Genomic DNA, 18,021 nt, shown 5'->3' with positions numbered 1-18,021 from the left:
ACAAAATATAAAAAATAATATTTAAAAAAAAAACGTTTTTTTTTTAATGTTTTCAAATATTATTTTTTAGAATATCTTAGGCCCTCACAGAGGGCCTAGAGGGCCCTGACGGCTCGCCACTGCCTTACGGCCCGTCCACACAGCGGCGTGCGTTGACGCTTCCCCATTCACTTTGAATGGGGTGACGTCACTTTTAGCCGAAATGCATCGTGGGAAGCGACGTGGAGCGTAGCTGGCGTGGCTCGCTGCAAAAGTTGAGCAATGTTCAACTTTTGACGCCTCGGCGAGGCGTCAAAAGTCGAGTTTCAGACACGCCCGCCGGGAAGCGTCAGCGCACGCCACTGTGTGGACGGGCCGTTAACATCAGGTTAATCACCTTGTCAGACACATTCCTGGAATAAGTACTACCCCAAGGGTGATAATAAACACAGATATAGTCTACTGCTAAAGATGCATGTTGCCTTGGTATGCATCTCTTAGATGAATGAGCCAATATGTGAGCATGTATGCTGGTGCAGTTAAGAGAGGTGTTTACTTCATCAAGTATTAGTCAATTTAGCCAAACGTTGCTTCTTTTTTTTAGTGGTGAAATTTCACACTGCATCCAAACAAGATCTTGAAAAAGTTATTAAAAGGTCCTTTGCAGTGTAGAGCGTGATGGCCCTCTCTCATAAAGCATATGAGCAGTGGCGGCTGGTTGAAAATATTTTTGGTGGGGCTATTGATAGAGTGAGTAAATAAATGTTTTTGGGAGAAATGACCCCTTAAATTAGGACTTCTGGTGATGTAATGGCGCGTTTCCAGTGCAGCGCGGAGCTCGCTATGCTGCGTTCAGACCGGACGCGATGCGAATATTCGCTTCGCTCTAAACGCTCCTATCGCATCGCTCTAGTCGCTCGAGTTTCACCGCGGATGCCAGCTGTGTTTACTCGCATCATTCAAACAAGACGCGCTGGCTCGGGAGCTACAACTACAACAACATGAACATATTTTACCGTGATTAAATTGTAATACACGTTTCAAAATGATGCCGAAGTAACAACATACTGATACCGGTTAGTAAAAACCATGAATTAATGCTTTGACAAGTCTGCAGACAGACGGCAGGCGAAAAACCTTTTAGAATGCTTGTTTCCTGAATGGAGCTTGGCTAAGCTAACGCTATATATGCTCCGACCGTCCACACTCACAACAACGGCCTATACAGACATAAATAAACCAGCGACTGTATTCTCCATGACACAGACAGTCTGTGGTTTGTACTCGTTTAACTTTTGTCTAGTTTCTGAACAGATCCTATCTGTCCCCAGCTGTTTGAAGAGCAAGCATGTGAAACAAAAGATAGCATTTACCTGTTTGCATCCAGCTAGCCATGTGAGAAGCCTTGTTGATACGTTTTGTCTTTTTCACGAGCTTGCTGTGATATACAAATCGGGTTGGTCCGGTCCAAGGTCTTTAAGTATCAATTTATCTCCCAAACTTCTCCTTTCAAAAGGATTGGAGAGTAGCTCTTGGGCGGACTGAGGTTCCGGCGATTCCACCTGCACACCATTCTCATCCAAATACTGCGTCACCTTGGTCACTCACGAGTCTAAAAAACAACTCACGTCAACGCACGTAAGCAACATGGGCGCCAACGTGAGCGCCCACGTGACCAAAATATTTGACGGTGCTGATTGGCTGAAATTATGTTTCGGCGGCACAGTTTACTATTGAGACTTTTGCAACGTGCTGGTTGCTGCTGTTTGGCTCGGGGGCTCTGCCCGGTAATGATAAACTAATGCCATGGGCAAGGCCAGGCAGGAAACATGTGACTTATCAGTAACTTTAGACATCGTAACACCATTTTAAACGAGATTGTATTGTAGATTATACATTTTTGTGATACCAATTGTATGATATTTACCTTGTTCATTACAAATTTAAATATAAAATATATATATTTTTTAAATATATTTGTTTTAAATATATATTTTTTTATTTAATTTTTTGTTTTTTTGTATCTGGCAAGAGGTGGGGCGGCGCCCCTAGCGCCCCTATGGGCCGGCCGCCACTGCATATGAGACTGGGTAAAATAAATCTGATTCACATAAAATATGAATTTAAAGCAATAATGACATTATTGTTGTACATGACATGACATATCTATTCTAACAAAACAGGAGTCCTCCACTTGAAAGGGTCACACAACTAAATGACAGACGATAAAATAAAATGTCGTGCAAATAAACAGATAAATCAGTTCGGTTAGCGTTGAGGTAGGGAGAGACATTGACAATCACAGATGTTAAGGTCAATTTCTCAGTATTTATATGCTGAATCAGTGTCTATTTTTATATTTCTGATTATACCCTCCCCCTCCCTTCCATTCAGTTCTCCCCTCCCTCACCACGGAATATGAGGCATGGCTAGAATGGGTGATCTGTTTGGTATTTTGAGCAAAACACTTAGACATGTTTTTTATATTTTTTTATTAGGGCTGTCAAGTTAATGCGTTAATAATGAATAATTAAAATATTTTTAACGCCACTAATTATTTTAACGTGCGATTAACGTATGTGTATTTGTCCTCGGCCCGCCCAGTAGTTTCAGAGCCCAAAGGCTTGACGTTATTGTTGTTGTTAGTTGGATGGTGGGAGATTCGAGCGAGAGATATGGATACAAAAAAAGGTATTTTAAACAGCAAGCCAAGCACACAGCTGAATCCGATGCTGACAGCCCCGCTCCTGCCGCTCGCTTGCGGCAGACCACGCTTGAAAGTTTGCCGGGGAGACGCCTGGATAGATACGGCGTCTACGAGCAGCAAGCTTTCAACAGCGATAGCTAAATGGGTGGCTACAGTTTAACATTGTGGAGGGGCTGCATTAGATAATTCGGATCGTATCCAACCTGTCGACTGCACATCACAGCGCATTATTTTGACCCACAGTGGGAACTTCAGTCTCATGCTTTGACTGTTATGAAGATGTAACAGGCTTGTCTGTTTGAGCAACTGGCTCAGTGCAAAGAAGTAGACAGGGTTGGGAGAGAGAGAGGTTCCAGGTTGTTGTGTAGAGAATATTCAGGAGAATATTCGTCATTGTTCCAATGATAATAAGCAAACATTTGCATAAAGCATATTTGTCCACTCATATGTTGATAAGAGTATTACAAACTTGAAAAATATTCCTCTAAGGTACAGATAAAAAAGGTGCAATTAATCGCGATTACATATTTGAATCGACTGACAGCCCTAATTTTTATATATCTGAGACCAATGCTATTGCCTAAAAATAGCATGATAGGTGCACTTTAAATATGTCCCAGTTTATACAAAACATCCTAACACACACACCTCAGTCTTTATACGGAATCTAAATATCTTTAGGGATTGGTCTATTCTCTGGAATGTTGTTCATCAGGCCCATCGAAACACACACTCACAGACAACATGCGCCCTCCTCCACCAGTTGACATTATTTATGAGCAGAGGCAACACCCCACACACCTGTAGCTTCTTCAGTCGATGTGTTTTAGGGTGAGCAATTGGGAAAGAGTATATGTTATTGGGTCATTATAACAGAGCAATAAAACTAAAAACCCTCATGGTTTAGTCTGCGATTGGAAATGGGCTCTGGGTTGGGAGGTCAGTGATTCTAACCAGTTCACATGGAAGCCATTTTTTTCTTTCTTTTGAGTTTTGAACTTAATGACGTGAACATTACAAAAGGAAACTCAGGCAAGTTTGTAGCTTCCACGAGGCAAAATGAAATCAAAAGACAATTTGGCATCAATTAATGCAGTGTGCATATTATATTGCATAACCTCCTAACATTGTTCCCCACCTCCTAGTATTGTATTGCAGCCCATCTTATGAGACAGTTCATGCACTTTGTTGAGCTTGTCCTTAACGTCAGGTTAATCACCTTGTCAGACACATTCCTGGAATAAGTACTACCCCAAGGGTGATAATAAACACAGATATAGGCTGCGGCCCCACGAGGACGAAAACGGCTAAACGCATAGGATTAACGCAAACGCAATCGCAAACGGCTTCCGTCCACATGCAATAATTATCTGGATAGTGTCTGCCCACGCGAGACCGCTCCGTTTAGCTCCAACCGCTGGAGAAGCTGCAGTACATATGCCGAGCCTGTACGTGGCGCTGTAACTTCCTCCACAAAAGCAGCGAAGAAGCATGGTTGTCATGGTTGCCCTTCTGTTTATTCTCCGCGGTGGGGGCCGAGGGAACCGGGCAGAGTTTTTCGCCAGTCAGCGTGTATTAAAGTTTAAATCTTCCGGACACAATTATAAAAGTGCCGGTCAAAGGTCTTCTTTGTTATTTATTGAGCTTTAAAACAAATGAATAACGACTCTATATAATATAATGATAAAATACACGGAGCCTCTCTTTTTCCTCCCTCTCTTCAGACAGCGTCAGTGTCTGTCTCATGCAGCAGCTGGTCCAGTAATGAGTGACCCGGCCGACTGTAAAAATAAACATATTTATAACTAGTTTAGGGAGTTTGAGAGGTAATTAAAATAGCTAAGGGTGATGATCTGACTTGAAGTGTGTGTTTTGCTGCAGCGGGAGGAGCTGCAGGGGAGCAGAGCTGCGTGTCTCCGTCCTGTCAGATTAGACTCCACTCGCGAGAGAAAGATAAATAATCTGAATTCAGGGTGCAGTTTACTTTGACGCGGGGGTGAGCAGCAGAGGTGGGGAGAGGCGGGGCTATTGCCTCATCATTATTGCTGTAGATGTTGCACAAACAACTGTAGCATGGTCAATAGCGTCCGGAGCACGATAGCAACTCTGCGATCCGCCATTGTTGTTGTTGTTGTTGTTGGTGGCGAAACACTTCAGCACTGGCGCGGGGTAAGCGGAGGTGAGCAGAAGAGGTGGGGAGAGGCGGGGCTATTGCGCAATCACTATCAGTGATCTGAAAATGTCCGTAGACCCCCCAGAGAGCTGCGTATGCCTTTCTATCCACCTTGGGACCCGTTGTCGTTTCCTCAGTCGTTTAGTGCCGTATTCGGTCGTCCTCGTGGGGCCGAACGGTCTATATGACACTAAACAGTAACGCAAACGACCGAATTCGTCCTCGTGGGGCCGCAGCCATAGTCTACTGCTAAAGATGCATGTTGCCTTGGTATGCATCTCTTTCAGGGGTGCCCACACCTTTTTGGCTGGTGAGCTACTTTTGAAATGACCAGCTCACCGAGGTCTACCAACCAAAAATAAAATCCCAAATTGCAAGTGTTGCTGAATAACATGTTTTATTTATACATGGGATAACTACAGGACTGCAACAAACGACTCATTTGATAATCGATTAATCTATCGATTAATGAAACGATTAATCGACTATTCGGACTATTACTGTATGCCTTGCACAATTTCTCAAACGCTCTTATTTAGCCATCAACTTTTACATTTAGCTTGAGGTTGTTTTAGGCATGTGGAAACTAACAATGAAGACAATAAAGATGAATACTTAATTCAAAAATACATACATTATTAAATTAACTAAACAAATTGTGAACAAAATTAACATTGCTTTTTATTTAAATAAAATAAATAATATTTCACATCAAAAGAAACAATGTTTTAACAAATCGTATTAAATAATCTGATGACAGAACTGTAAACAGAATAGCTGAAACTTTAACAAAATAAAGAGTAACTCTGTTACCTCTAATCATTAACCCATGTTTGTATAATTGAGTTAATTCCGTCTGTTGCTGCTAGCATACATAACACCTGACGTGGAAACGTTACTCGTGGATGGGGGGGCTACAGAGCTACTAGAAAGACAGTCGAACCCGGTGCATACCTCCGTCTGAATGTGGAGCACCTTTGCTAAATGTTGAGACAAATTGCTCGTGTTACCGCCCCTTAGCTAAACACTCTAGGCAACGAGCATTGTCCACATCGAGACGGGTAACATTTAACCACACCTTGGAGCGCTTCTCTCCTCCTTGTGTGTGTTGCTGCATGTAGCAGGCAGCCGCGTGTGTGTAAACTGCCCCGCCCTCTCGCACACAGACGGGGGAGAGAGATCTCATCTGGATTGGAAAGGTCGAAAATACACCGACCATAGACGCATTGTTTTGTCTTTTTGCATGATAGAAACGAGTTGGCGACACTAAGACTGCGAGATAATGTGTGTGTAGCAATAATACATGACCTTTCTCTTTCTCAACTCGCTACTCGGAGGGAAGTCGCTGCTATGCCTTGTTGTGAACACTCCGATAATGCCTCTCCACGTTACCTTTCTTTGGCAGAGCGACGCTTGCTTTACAAATAAGGCAAATAACCTTTGAATGTGACATCACAAACAAATATTCTTCCCCCCATTCTGGGTGGAAGTGGTATGTCTTTAGCTTTTTGCTCGGTCCGCACTCATTTTGTTGTTTGTCTCTTTAACTTAATTTGAGTTTTCCCGGCACTTGACTGATTTTGTATCGCTTTGCATTCTGGGTTAACAGACTGGAAAGCGATAGGTCGCTTTTTCTGTCAATCAAGTAAACTCCTGAATTAAGTGGCAGAGAGGCCAACGGAGGAGGGATCAAAACCTCTTTTGTCTGTTTTAACGGGGCTGGATTTTTTTTTTTATGAATGACTCGCGATCTACCAGCATTGCCCCCGCGGGTCGACGTACTGGGCACCTCTGATAATGAGCCAATATGTGAACCTGTGTGGTATGCTGGTGCAGTTAAGGGAGGTGTTTACTTCATCAAGTCAATTTAGCCAAACGTTGCTTCTTTTTTTAGGGGTGGAATTTCACACTGCATCCAAACAAGATATTGACAGAAAAAGTTAAAGGGTTAATTAAAAGGTCCTTTGCAGTGTACAGCGTGATGGCCCTCTCTCATAAAGCATATGAGACTGGGTAAAATAAATCTGATTCACATAAAATATGAATTTAAAGCAATAATGACATTATTGTTGTACATGACATGACAATTAATACAGTGGGCATATCTATATTGCATAACCTCCTAACATTGCTCCCCACCTGCTAGTATTGTATTGCAGCCCATTGACAAAAAATATTTTTGTCATTTACTTTTTTTTTTTTTCTGCACATCAATAATAAACAAACGTTTTAAAAAGAGCTATATGACATTGTGCAAGCCTTCAAATAAACTGTTTTGGGGAGTAACACATGCTGGATTATTGTCAGGTAGCTATATTGAGAAGTTTGCCTATCTCTCGCCGACTGTATCTATCTGGTATCAAATTACAGTTTCTAGCAAAATTTAGGAAAATGTTGAAACGTTGAAAAATGTTAGACTGTTGTACTTTTTATTGCTCAGGACCAATTCCTCTTTTGAATCTCAGCGGGTTTCTCACTACTTTTTTGATATACAAAGACAACTGGCATATAACCCTGATAAACATCTTTTGTAGGTTAAACAAACAACATATAATGTGTTAATAAGTCAGCTTTAGAAGTGCCAGTAAAAGGACATATAAACCTTCTGATAGAGCTAGGCAAGGTGTTTCCCATTTTTAACATTCTTCTTCTTCCTCACATAATTCTCAGAAGGGAATTCGCCTATTTCCCCAAATCAGCTTTTGACACACTAGCATCATTTTTCCATACAAATAAAAAAGTTACGTTATGTACGGGATTTAAATGATTCAAGTTAGTAATCTGACGTTCACGAACGTTCCGATTATTTTGAACGGTGCTTTGGTACGAACGAAGGGAACCGAGTCGTACTTGGTGAGAGCCGTTCATTTTATCTTTGGTTCACTGCCTGCCATAAATCCACTCTCCTCTAAAGGAACTTGCTTTCCTGAACGCACATTTGCCATAGATGATGGCATGCAGCTTGAGTAGTAGTTGGGCTGGCTGAGCGATGGAGCAAGTTATACATTTTCTGTGAGTAAAAGTAGATTTGTAGCAATACAGTCAATCATTATCCTGGTGATTCTTTCGCAGATAAACCTATTAACCCCGCCCCCTTAAAAACAAACGGCTCTTTTGAACAGCTCTCGGAAAGGAACGGAGCCAAAAGATCCGGCTCCCTTCAAAGTGCGGTAATTCCCATCATTAATTCAAGCATTACCTATAGATATTAGTTTAAAAAAAACTGACACTGACTTTTTTGATTGACACAGGATAAACAGCTGTCTTAAAGCTGACACTAGAGCTGTTTGTGAAGCTTCATCGTTTGTGTTTAAAGCCACTTACCCAGCTTCCGTATTTAACACATTAGGAGTCTGAATGCTCTGACCTTTGCCATTAGAAAACCATTTCACTTCCTTCAGGCCTTGCTTTTTTTATTCGCTACGTACATATGTGGGTGGCCATGTTCCAATTACTTAGGGTACTAAAATGCTTATTATTTTCTTGCTACATGCATCTTATTCAATGAAGTAAACAACCTAATCAATTCGTTTTTTTCTCAGGAAAGTGGTCAAAATGTAAGTTTATGCCAATACATGCATACTCATCTCTCCTAAAGGTTGTCCTAGCACTTCCGGTCATATTCTCGGACAAAAACTATTATTTGCCTGAAGTCTTTGTCATGTCAGAAAGGCTGCTGAAGGAAAACTGGTTATCCTAACCTAAGAGAGTGACACACACATACACACTCCCTCAATAATCTCCCTGACACAAAGAATAAGTTAAAATAACAACCAGAACAGCCTTTGAAAGTCACGCCTAAATCATTGAGTGACTCATTTAAGATGCCGAGTAAGTCTTGGTCTGTGAGGGCGGAGCTGTGGGCGTGTGAAGAAAGAAGTCAAGAAGAAGTACAGGTGAGGCAGGTGCATGTCACAGCTAAAATCTGTCTGGACTCTACATCAGCAGCAGCTCACACACATCTCTACTATTGACGGCAACACACAGCCAAGGTAAGACCGAGAGATCCATATGGGATGTAGGGGAAAGCGTATTTGATTGAAAAAAAAGAAGAAAAAACTCAATAACAACTGGTTTTATAAGCTCCGGTTTAGCCCGCAGGACCACATTTTAAGAAAGGAAGTCATTTCAATGTTGATGCATGTGAGACGGAGTAGGTTCAAATATGTGGTTTGTTTGATGCTTTCAGAGGGACTAGAGCTTTGAAGTTGTAATGCTATACATCAAACCACTTACTACGTTTTTGACAGTTACTGAAAAATAAGAGACAGTCCAGAAACGCTAAACTTAATTGAACCTGAAGGCAAGGCGGTACACAGAATAAACAAAAGCTCCTTAAAACAACTGACATATCATTCAAATCATTCCTTTAAACAAACTATGAGATCTGTATCTACAACTTGACAGGCTTTTGTTTTAACTATAACTTCACCTGCAGGTTCAAGTATCTGTGCATTTTTTAGCAGATGGCAAAATGTTGTCTTAGTTCTGTATTTGCCTTATTTATCTTTGTCCTACAGTCATCAAAAATTATCAATGAAATATGAAAAAACTTGTAAAAGGATTTGGAGTGATATATATTACATAACGGTTACATTGCGGTCAGTCTGAGTATCTCAAATCTCCAATCTCAGACTCAATTTAGGAAAAATGATTGTGGCTTAACTGTTGAGCTCGAATGCGTTACATTTATTCTCAACAGTTGAATTAACCATGTCTTTTTCTGAATTGATGAGTGATTGACATGGTAATTTCCATTTCTGAGTAACCCCTCCTTAGCAGCTGATGGGGCCGGTTTGACCAGCACAGATCCACATACAGTGAGGCCACACCTAAAAGTCAGACTGTCTCGGGGTGTTAACTTGTCTACATACAGTAAAACATCATCCAGCGTAACATTAGAAAGACAGAGATCCCCTGAACCCAACTTCTGCGATGTTACCAGCTAAAAGCTTTAAATCTGGTGTCCAGATGTGTTTCTTTAGTTGTCATCAGCATAAGATGAATTGGAGTTATACTTTTATAATTAGCCTATCTACCGGGCCAGTGCTTCTCATCAGTTGCACCCACTCCCACACCTGCCTCAGTGATGAAGCAGAACAGAAAGCTGTTGCTGTCTGAGCTGAGGTCATGTGTGCTTCTCTCACAGAGGTGTTATTGTTTTATCACCAGCCTCTAACTTTCCTCCTCTGTTGTCTGAAAGTATCTTCACAATGTGGCAGATGAATGTCTTCCGAAACCGCACCCAGACTCTACCTCTATCAGCAGCTTCATGTCACGTCTTGATGACAGAAGCCCCATCAACTGTGTCCTACTTATTCCATCGAGCAGATTTTTGCCTACCTATTTGTTTCATGTAAAAAAAACAAAAACAAGATCTCTTTTTCCTAAGGATCTTCAATGCACCTGACTTTTGCAACCACTTTGCAGTGCATCTCCAAGCATCTTTTGTTATCACTCAAACAAGGACTCTGAAGCTGTGCGTAACACATATGTCCTTGGTAAACCTAAACCCAACACACCCTAACTTTCCAATTAATGTTGCACCAGCTGCTTTATGGAAAGCCGCCAACAAGAGAAAAAGCCACTCAGCCAGTTATCCGTGCCTTCGCCTCAGTTTTTACTGTAGCACTTTATCAAAACAGATACACCGGTTGCTGCCAAGAATCAGACTGAAAGGCATTACCCGTAAAATGTTGAAGCTTTGGAAGAACAAGAAACCCCAATTGGAAATGTCACGTTAGTTCATTCAGCCTAAACTGTCAACATGATTCCAAGCAGTTTCTATTTCTTCCTTGAGATGAGCTCAGTCGACAGATCTTTAGATAGAGTTGTGCGATGCAGCAGTGACACTCCCTGTTCTGTGACACACAGGAAAACATGCAGTTCGGTCACATTCCTGCACCAACACATAAGTGTATACAGGGTGGGTGGGTGGGTGGGTGGGTGTGTGTGTGTGTGTGTGTGTGTGTGTGTGTGTGTGTGTGTGTGTGTGTGTGTGTGTGTGTGTGTGTGTGTGTGTGTGTGTGTGTGTGGTGTGTGTGTGTGTGTGTGTGTGCGCGTGTGCGTAGGAGAAAACAGTCTTTCATCTTCTCAGGTGATGAACTTTGGCTACACCTCGATCCATGTAATGGCGTGAGGCCAGTGTGTGTTAATTTATAGTAAGGTTTGAGTCTAGTGTTTTTTTTATGCTATCTCTTCTTAATTTTACACTAGTGTCAAAAAACTAAAAAGGTTGGACCCCAAAATTGGGAGGAAAAGTGTGGGCCTCATGAGGAGGGAACACAAGTATAAATATATTTGCATGTGAGAGAGTGATGAACTACACCGAAATACATGTATTGGCGTGTGTGTGTTATTTTAAAGTGAGTTTTTTTAAATGTATTTCTGATTTTGTACTGAGATGTAGAACAAAAGGAAAGGGTGGACCCCGCATTTGTGTGAAATAAGTGTAGGCCTCATTGGGGGACACAAGTATGTGTGTGTTTTAAGGTGGAAAAGGGAAGGTCATGTAAAAGTGTTGAAAAATGTAAAAAAAACTAGGATGCAATGACAGAGAAGATGTAACATGATAATAGAACAGGTCTGCTTTCTGTGTGCGGGAATGTAGATGCTTAGTCATGCTGGATTGTGTGAATGTGTTTGTTGCTATACAGAGAGACACAAGAAAAGAGAGACAAAAGAGACAGAGGTGGAGTCGTGGGATTCTGTTAGCCGGGTTTTTCCCGTATGCGATCATTTTATTTAACATGTCACATAATTTTGTTTTTCAATGGGCCTAAAAAACAAATGCTTGCAGCCTGTGTTGTCATTTAAAGCAATGTATTTATCATTTAGTATTTTAAATGCATTATAGCTAGCTAGCTATATAGGTGGCAGAGGTCCCGTAGCACAATGAAAGATTTTGCTCCTCTAAATCCTCGGCTAAAGTCGTTACAGTAATTACTGAAGATCTTCTGTAGATTTTTACATATCATTTTAATTTTGTGACATTTTGAGAGAAAAGGCTTCTAAGTAAGGAAAGGGGGAGAAAGGGGGATGCAAAACATTACCTGTACTTTTGCAAGTAATTAAGTCTTAAAGTTGTAACCCTGAATATTGTAATTAAACCAAACCCTATTTTCTGGTAGTATTTGTATTTGTATTTGGCAGGGTTTAAGCAAAAGCCAAATGAATGCAAGTGGCTGCAGTCTGCCATTTTGCACATACAACTGTACGCAGGAAAAAAAGCATGCACATAAACAATAACAAAATGCTAATCTAAATCCCCTCAAATGTTATGTTGAGACAGACAACAATACAAAATAAAGCTGTTCAGGTTATTCATATTAACAACAAAATAAGATGACGATTCTATCGATGATGAAGCTTGAGCAAAATAGTAAAATGAGACATAATCATTGGCAATTTAAAGGTTGTGGTGAAATGACTTTTCTGATAAATCATCTAAATAGTCCAAAATAAAACAAATAATTCCCTGCATCCTTCCAAGCATTTTCACTGCGTACCGACACCATTTTTTTTTAAAAGCCTGTAGGTGAGCGACCACACCTGAAATCTTCCGGCAATGACTCAAAAGAGTCCCTCCCGAGGCATTTCCTGCCATGAATACTGACAAGAAACATCCATAGAATGCAGAACACACTGTATAACAGGTGCCAACATAAACATGTGTCAGTAAGAGATGACAGTGGATTTCAGTCATGCTTCGGCTCCATCTGGTGCAGCCATCAGCAGAAACGCAGTTGTCTTGAAAGTAGCGTTACAGCATTGAGAAAGATCTTTGGTATGTATCTTCTGTTGACCAATCACAACAGAGCCGGCCAGCTAACCAATCAGAGCAGACTGGGCTCTGGTTTCAGACAGAGGCTGAAGAGGTGCTGCAGCACAGGCAGTATGAGAACAATAAAGACCTTTCTGAACATTAAAGCATGGAGACATGTAGAGACACAAACCTGAAAATGAGCGTAAAATGCCCTTTTAAGTACATTTTGAAGCCAATACTTTTGTGCTTATACTTAAGTAAGATTTTGAATGCAGGACTCTTACTTGTAACAAAGTATTTTTTATAATTTACTGGTTTTAAGTACAGTATGTATCCAAGTACTTCTTCCACCACTGATCGTACTGCTGTGTATTTTGTCGTCACTTTTAAATGCAGAAGAGCACATTTTTTAAACAATCTTTCTATGACCTCTTTCAGCACAATGAGTACAATTGGGAAGACTCTTCCTCCCTACAGCATACCAGGTAAACCTGAACGCACCACGCTCACACACATCATCGTAACCAGCCTGGCTAATTAATTAACTTGTGTTGTTTTGTCTGTCCTCCTCTCTTGCTTTTTCTGCTTGTTTCCAGTTGAAGGGCAGGCTAAGGGTGACGTGACGGTTTACCATGTTCATACTCCGTTCACCCCTCCTACACACGAACAGCAGAATGCCTCTAATTTCCAAACAGGTAAGCATGATCTAAAATGACTATGCATCCTCTCAAAGTCCCGAAGGCCAGGAAAACCAGAAATCCATTTTTAAATGCACATGTAATTCGTGTAACCTAATTACTAATTCATTTTTGGATTACCCCAGATTCAAATGCAATGCCAATAAAGACAAGAGAAAATAAAGAATAGTACGATTTTTTAACTTAAGTGTATTATGTAGGACAACAAAACAATGTGACCTTGGAAAAGAAGAAACCTAAATAGTTAGTGTCCTCTGCTCAGAGATTTTACAACTAAATCTGCCTTTCATTAAGCATATTAAGAGCTAACAGAATATGCTCCATTTTACTTAAATACAAACAATTAAGCTCTCACACACTGTCTTGTGAACACAAAGGTTCACCTAGACAGAACCAAAGAAAGTGAAAACCATAAAGCAGATTCAGGCAGTAGGCGTATAGATTCTATTAGCCGACAGAACAGTACAGCTTACAAAGAATACAATCTGATCATTTTGAGTAACATCCTGCAAGTAAGATCCAATTTAATCCACTTTTATTGTGACTGCCACTTGTAATTGTTGTGATGTGTGTGTGAACTGTATGTTGTATGTCGAGTGTTGTCTTAGATGCCAGTGCCAAAGACACATTTAATTTGTTTGTAAATGTAATAAAGTAAGCTGAATCAAAACTCAAACCTGATTTCCTTGAAATGCACATCAAAAACCATACCTACAACTCACTCTAGTACAGGGGTGTCCGCACATACAGAAAAACATACGAAGGGCTGGGCCGCTCCCTAGAGACGAGGTATATTGCCTTATAAGTTAAGTTAGAAAAATCAATCAAATGTAGGTAAATTATGCTTAATACTTGAATATGCTTACAAAAAATCACAGCTCTCCGTAGGGTTTCATTTATTGTGTTTGCAGGTCATTCCTTAAAACAGAAGACTCAGATTGCTTACTTTATAATAAGAGAAAATAATATGAAGAGTTTATTTCAAGCTTGTTATGTAAATAAGTTATTTTGCTTTTTTTTTTTATCAACGAACATTTGTTTTCAGCTTCAACTGACTGAATGTATTTGAAGTGGGCTTCGTAACACATGAATACTACTGTGTAATATGTGTTTTCATCTCTATTTAAGAAGTACGAGACAAGCACAAGTTTCTTTGTGGGCCATATCTCATTATACTTTTTCAAAATGGCTCGCGGGCCGCATTTGGCCCCCGGGCCGTAGTTTGGACCCCTGCTCTGGTACATAATTCATAACCTTATCCAACCTACCTTCTCTTCCCTCCTGTAGTGGACAGCGGTGGAGGAGGGATGGGGGTTGACGATAAAAAAAGTAAGTATGTGAGCTATGAGGGGGGGCTGGGTACTGACCCCGGCATGACGACCTGCACCTCCTGCCAGCAGCAGGTCATGACCAACGTCACCTACAAAGCAGGGACGTACGCCTGGCTCATGTGCTTACTCCTAATCTGCTGCGGGTGAGTCTGAGCTTCAGGGTTTGTGGATTTCTGCAGACAAACTAAAACAACATGCATTTAATTTGACCTCCATACCCACAGAGTACAATATAATAGCAGATCTACCGAAGGTGATATTGCACTTTAGTGAGGCAGCCTTTTCAAAGTTTCAATTTTCCAAATATAGCCGAGATACAATTCAAGGCTTCAGAGCAGTTGATTTTTGTGTTTGTAAAATCGACTCAAGTTGCTTAGTGTGGGGATAATGTGTCCCTTACTTCACCAAGACTTCTCAAAGTTAGCTCGATGGCATTATCCTTGTTCTCTAAAAAGTCAAACCATACATATCTTATTATGATAAAGATTTTACAGATTTTTACAGCAGTTTACCAGGAACTACTTTCCCTGTTTACAAATGAATTATACGAAAATATATCATTAAGAAAAGTTTAAAATGCTCAGTGCAGAAAATGAACATGTGATTGTTTAGCAGAAGAAAAAAAAAGGCTAAATAAACGTTTTCAAATTCAAATCGAGTTTCTCTGACTCATCACTAAACCCTGAGAGTAAATTATAACAGGGAGTGTATAAAACAGTTTTTATTTTGTAATAGGCAATAGACAACAAGCCTGTATCTGCACCAAGGATTTAGTCTCTCTACTACAGAAGGGTCTTTTGAATTATTTTAACATTAGAAACCATATAATTTGTTTGTACAGTCCCTAAAAAAGTGTATGTTAAAAATGTTCCCATACAATGACGCTAACTCCATGTGTGTGTGTGTGTGTGTGTGTGTGTGTGTGTGTGTGTGTGTGTGTGTGTGTGTGTTGCAGGTTGTTCTGCCTCTGCTGCCTGATTCCTTTCTTCTTGAAGGACTTCAAGGATGCGTACCACACCTGCCCTCGCTGCAACAGAGTGCTGCACGTTGAAAAGAAAAAGTGCTGTAAATAATGATGAACCTGATGGCAGAAACAGACCCATAGAAATAATAAATAACATCCCTTTACCTTTTTGGCTAATCAGTTTCACCATTTTTACGAAAGGGACAAAGGTGCAGTGCAATATTTTTATTTCTATGGATGAGCCATTGCATTTGCTGAAGCTAAATCCAAAATTATATTATTATCAAACGGACTGGGAGTCGATGTGATGTCATAGCTTAAATATCATGTGCACACTTTTTAAAACTCTGGATAGTTTAGTTAGTATGAATTTGAATATGTTCATACATTTTTCATCTCATTCTATATTTAGTTGTTGGGCATATCGAACAACAGTTTTATTTCTAAAATGTATAGAAGGAAACAGTAGTCCTATGTTACCAATGACTAAATAAATGTTATCCAGTCAGTTTGACCGATTTTAAAAATGTCTTTAGATCCGTGGTCGGGCACAAATGGGTTAAGCAGACCCCATGCACTTTTTGGGAGCCGTTTTATGTTTGTCCCATTCCAGCAGAAAAAACAATATATATATATATATATATATAAAATCCTTTTCAGAAACATCTGCATACGTTGTGTTGTTCAAATGAAGGGCTTGTAAATAAACTGTTGTATGTACCTTTTCTGTACTTGGGAGAAGCAATAGACACATTTCCACAGATGTAGACAATAAAGTAAATCTATCAAATACTTTGTTTCAAATCATATTTATTTAAAATTACAGTGACGCCAAATCAATGCAACATTGTATTAACACATTGGAGAAGTACGACACCTCTTTTTATTTGATTATATCCTACCTTCTATTTTTTATGAATATTTTAATCAAATTCAGCATTTTTAAATTGGAAAGTTTTCTTCTTCAATATAATTTCACCTTAAAGGGGACCTATCATTCAAAATGCCCTTTTGATGTCTTTTATACATAAATATGTGTCCCCGGTATGTTAGGGAACTCACGCAGCGTCAGAAAATAAAACCCTCTCTTTTCATTCGGAACCAAATCTCTAAAAACGGGGGTACAACGGAGCTGATCCAGATTTGCGTCCGATATGACGTAATATCTGAAATGTGGACCCACGGCACTATCAGAAACGTTGCTATCAGAAACAATGCCTGACTGTTTTGGACGTAATATGGTCGGTGTTTACATTAGCATCGCTAACACTCAGAGCTAACCTGTACTGGAGAGCATGTGTGTGAAGAAGCAGGAAGTAAAAAGGAACTCACCTTGTGGTATAACCGGCAAGAGAGAAAGCCTTTGAGCTCCATACTGTTTCAGAGATAATCCTTGATAATCCATGATATGGCTTTTTATCATGGCAGTATCAGACAGTAGCTGCCGGTCCCGCATGAGCTCAGCCCCCTCCTTTTTTATTTTAGATACAACTTTAAAGCTTTATACCCCAAATCAGCACTTTTCAAACAGGAAGTGAAATAGAGGGATATGAGGCATGGCTAGAATGGGTGATCTGTTTGGTATTTTGAGCAAAACACTTCTTAGACATGTTTTATATATCCGAGACCCATGCTATTGCCTAAAAATAGCATGATAGGTGACCTTTAAAACACTGGACAGTGAGGATACGTCTCAATTTGATTCTTTCAGTCCACCTTTTACAAGAATGTATATATTTTTAGTAAATTATTTTTGTATTACTAACCTGGATAGACCTCTTTTTTTTTTATTGGATATTAGGGCTTCTTCCATTTTAACGGCAAAATGTAGGCCTAACGTTACCCAATAGGCTAGTTGAGGCTGTCGAGGCTAATGATAAAGCTAGCTAGCAGTAGCTTAAAACAGGAAAAGATGGGAGAAAAATAAGGCTGTTAGGAATTTCCACAATGCTGAGACATAACAAAGTTCTACAAAACTCTAAATGACAAAATTGGAATATATCAATTTATTATGGACCAAAATAATGTACTTTCCTGGCCCCCACCATTTGTGGGAACACCTCAGAACTCCTAGCTGTGGGCTAGCTTTCACATTATTTAAATTAAGAAAGAAACCCTTTTTGAAAACGTACTAAATTATGAATACCACATTAAGGGGGGAAATTAATATGGATTCTTAGTGTTAACACAGCACAATAGAAAGCAATTACAACTGCTAAACATTAGCTTGTTAGCGCGCTATCTTTCCCCCTGCATTAAGCTAGCTCAAAGCCAAGCTGCAGAACTGTAGTCTCGTTTAAATTGAATAATTTTGTTTTGGGATTTGGGGCAGCACGCTGAGCTCTGTCCTAATTATTGCTCAATGGAAAAAAGCAGAGCCAAGGTTCCATATTTATATATACAG

At 40.0% G+C, this 18,021-nt stretch overlaps 1 protein-coding gene across 1 annotated transcript; it reads left to right on the top strand.

Moving 5' to 3' along the window:
- Positions 1-8,767: 8,767 nt before the first annotated feature.
- litafd (LITAF domain containing) lies at positions 8,768-16,371 on the top strand. Its single transcript, XM_034077183.1, has 5 exons — positions 8,768-8,851; positions 13,063-13,109; positions 13,221-13,319; positions 14,610-14,796; positions 15,609-16,371. The coding sequence occupies exons 1-5, from the start codon at positions 8,769-8,771 to the stop codon at positions 15,724-15,726; spliced, it is 534 nt and encodes a 177-aa protein (XP_033933074.1). The 5' UTR covers position 8,768; the 3' UTR covers positions 15,727-16,371.
- The last annotated feature ends 1,650 nt before the right edge of the window (positions 16,372-18,021 follow it).

This window comes from Pseudochaenichthys georgianus, unplaced genomic scaffold (genome assembly GCF_902827115.2).
Source record: "Pseudochaenichthys georgianus unplaced genomic scaffold, fPseGeo1.2 scaffold_1364_arrow_ctg1, whole genome shotgun sequence".
In the NCBI taxonomy this organism is placed as follows: Eukaryota; Metazoa; Chordata; class Actinopteri; order Perciformes; family Channichthyidae; genus Pseudochaenichthys; species Pseudochaenichthys georgianus.
Note: the sequence above shows the minus strand (reverse complement) of the source record. Positions and strands in the feature narration are given on the sequence as shown.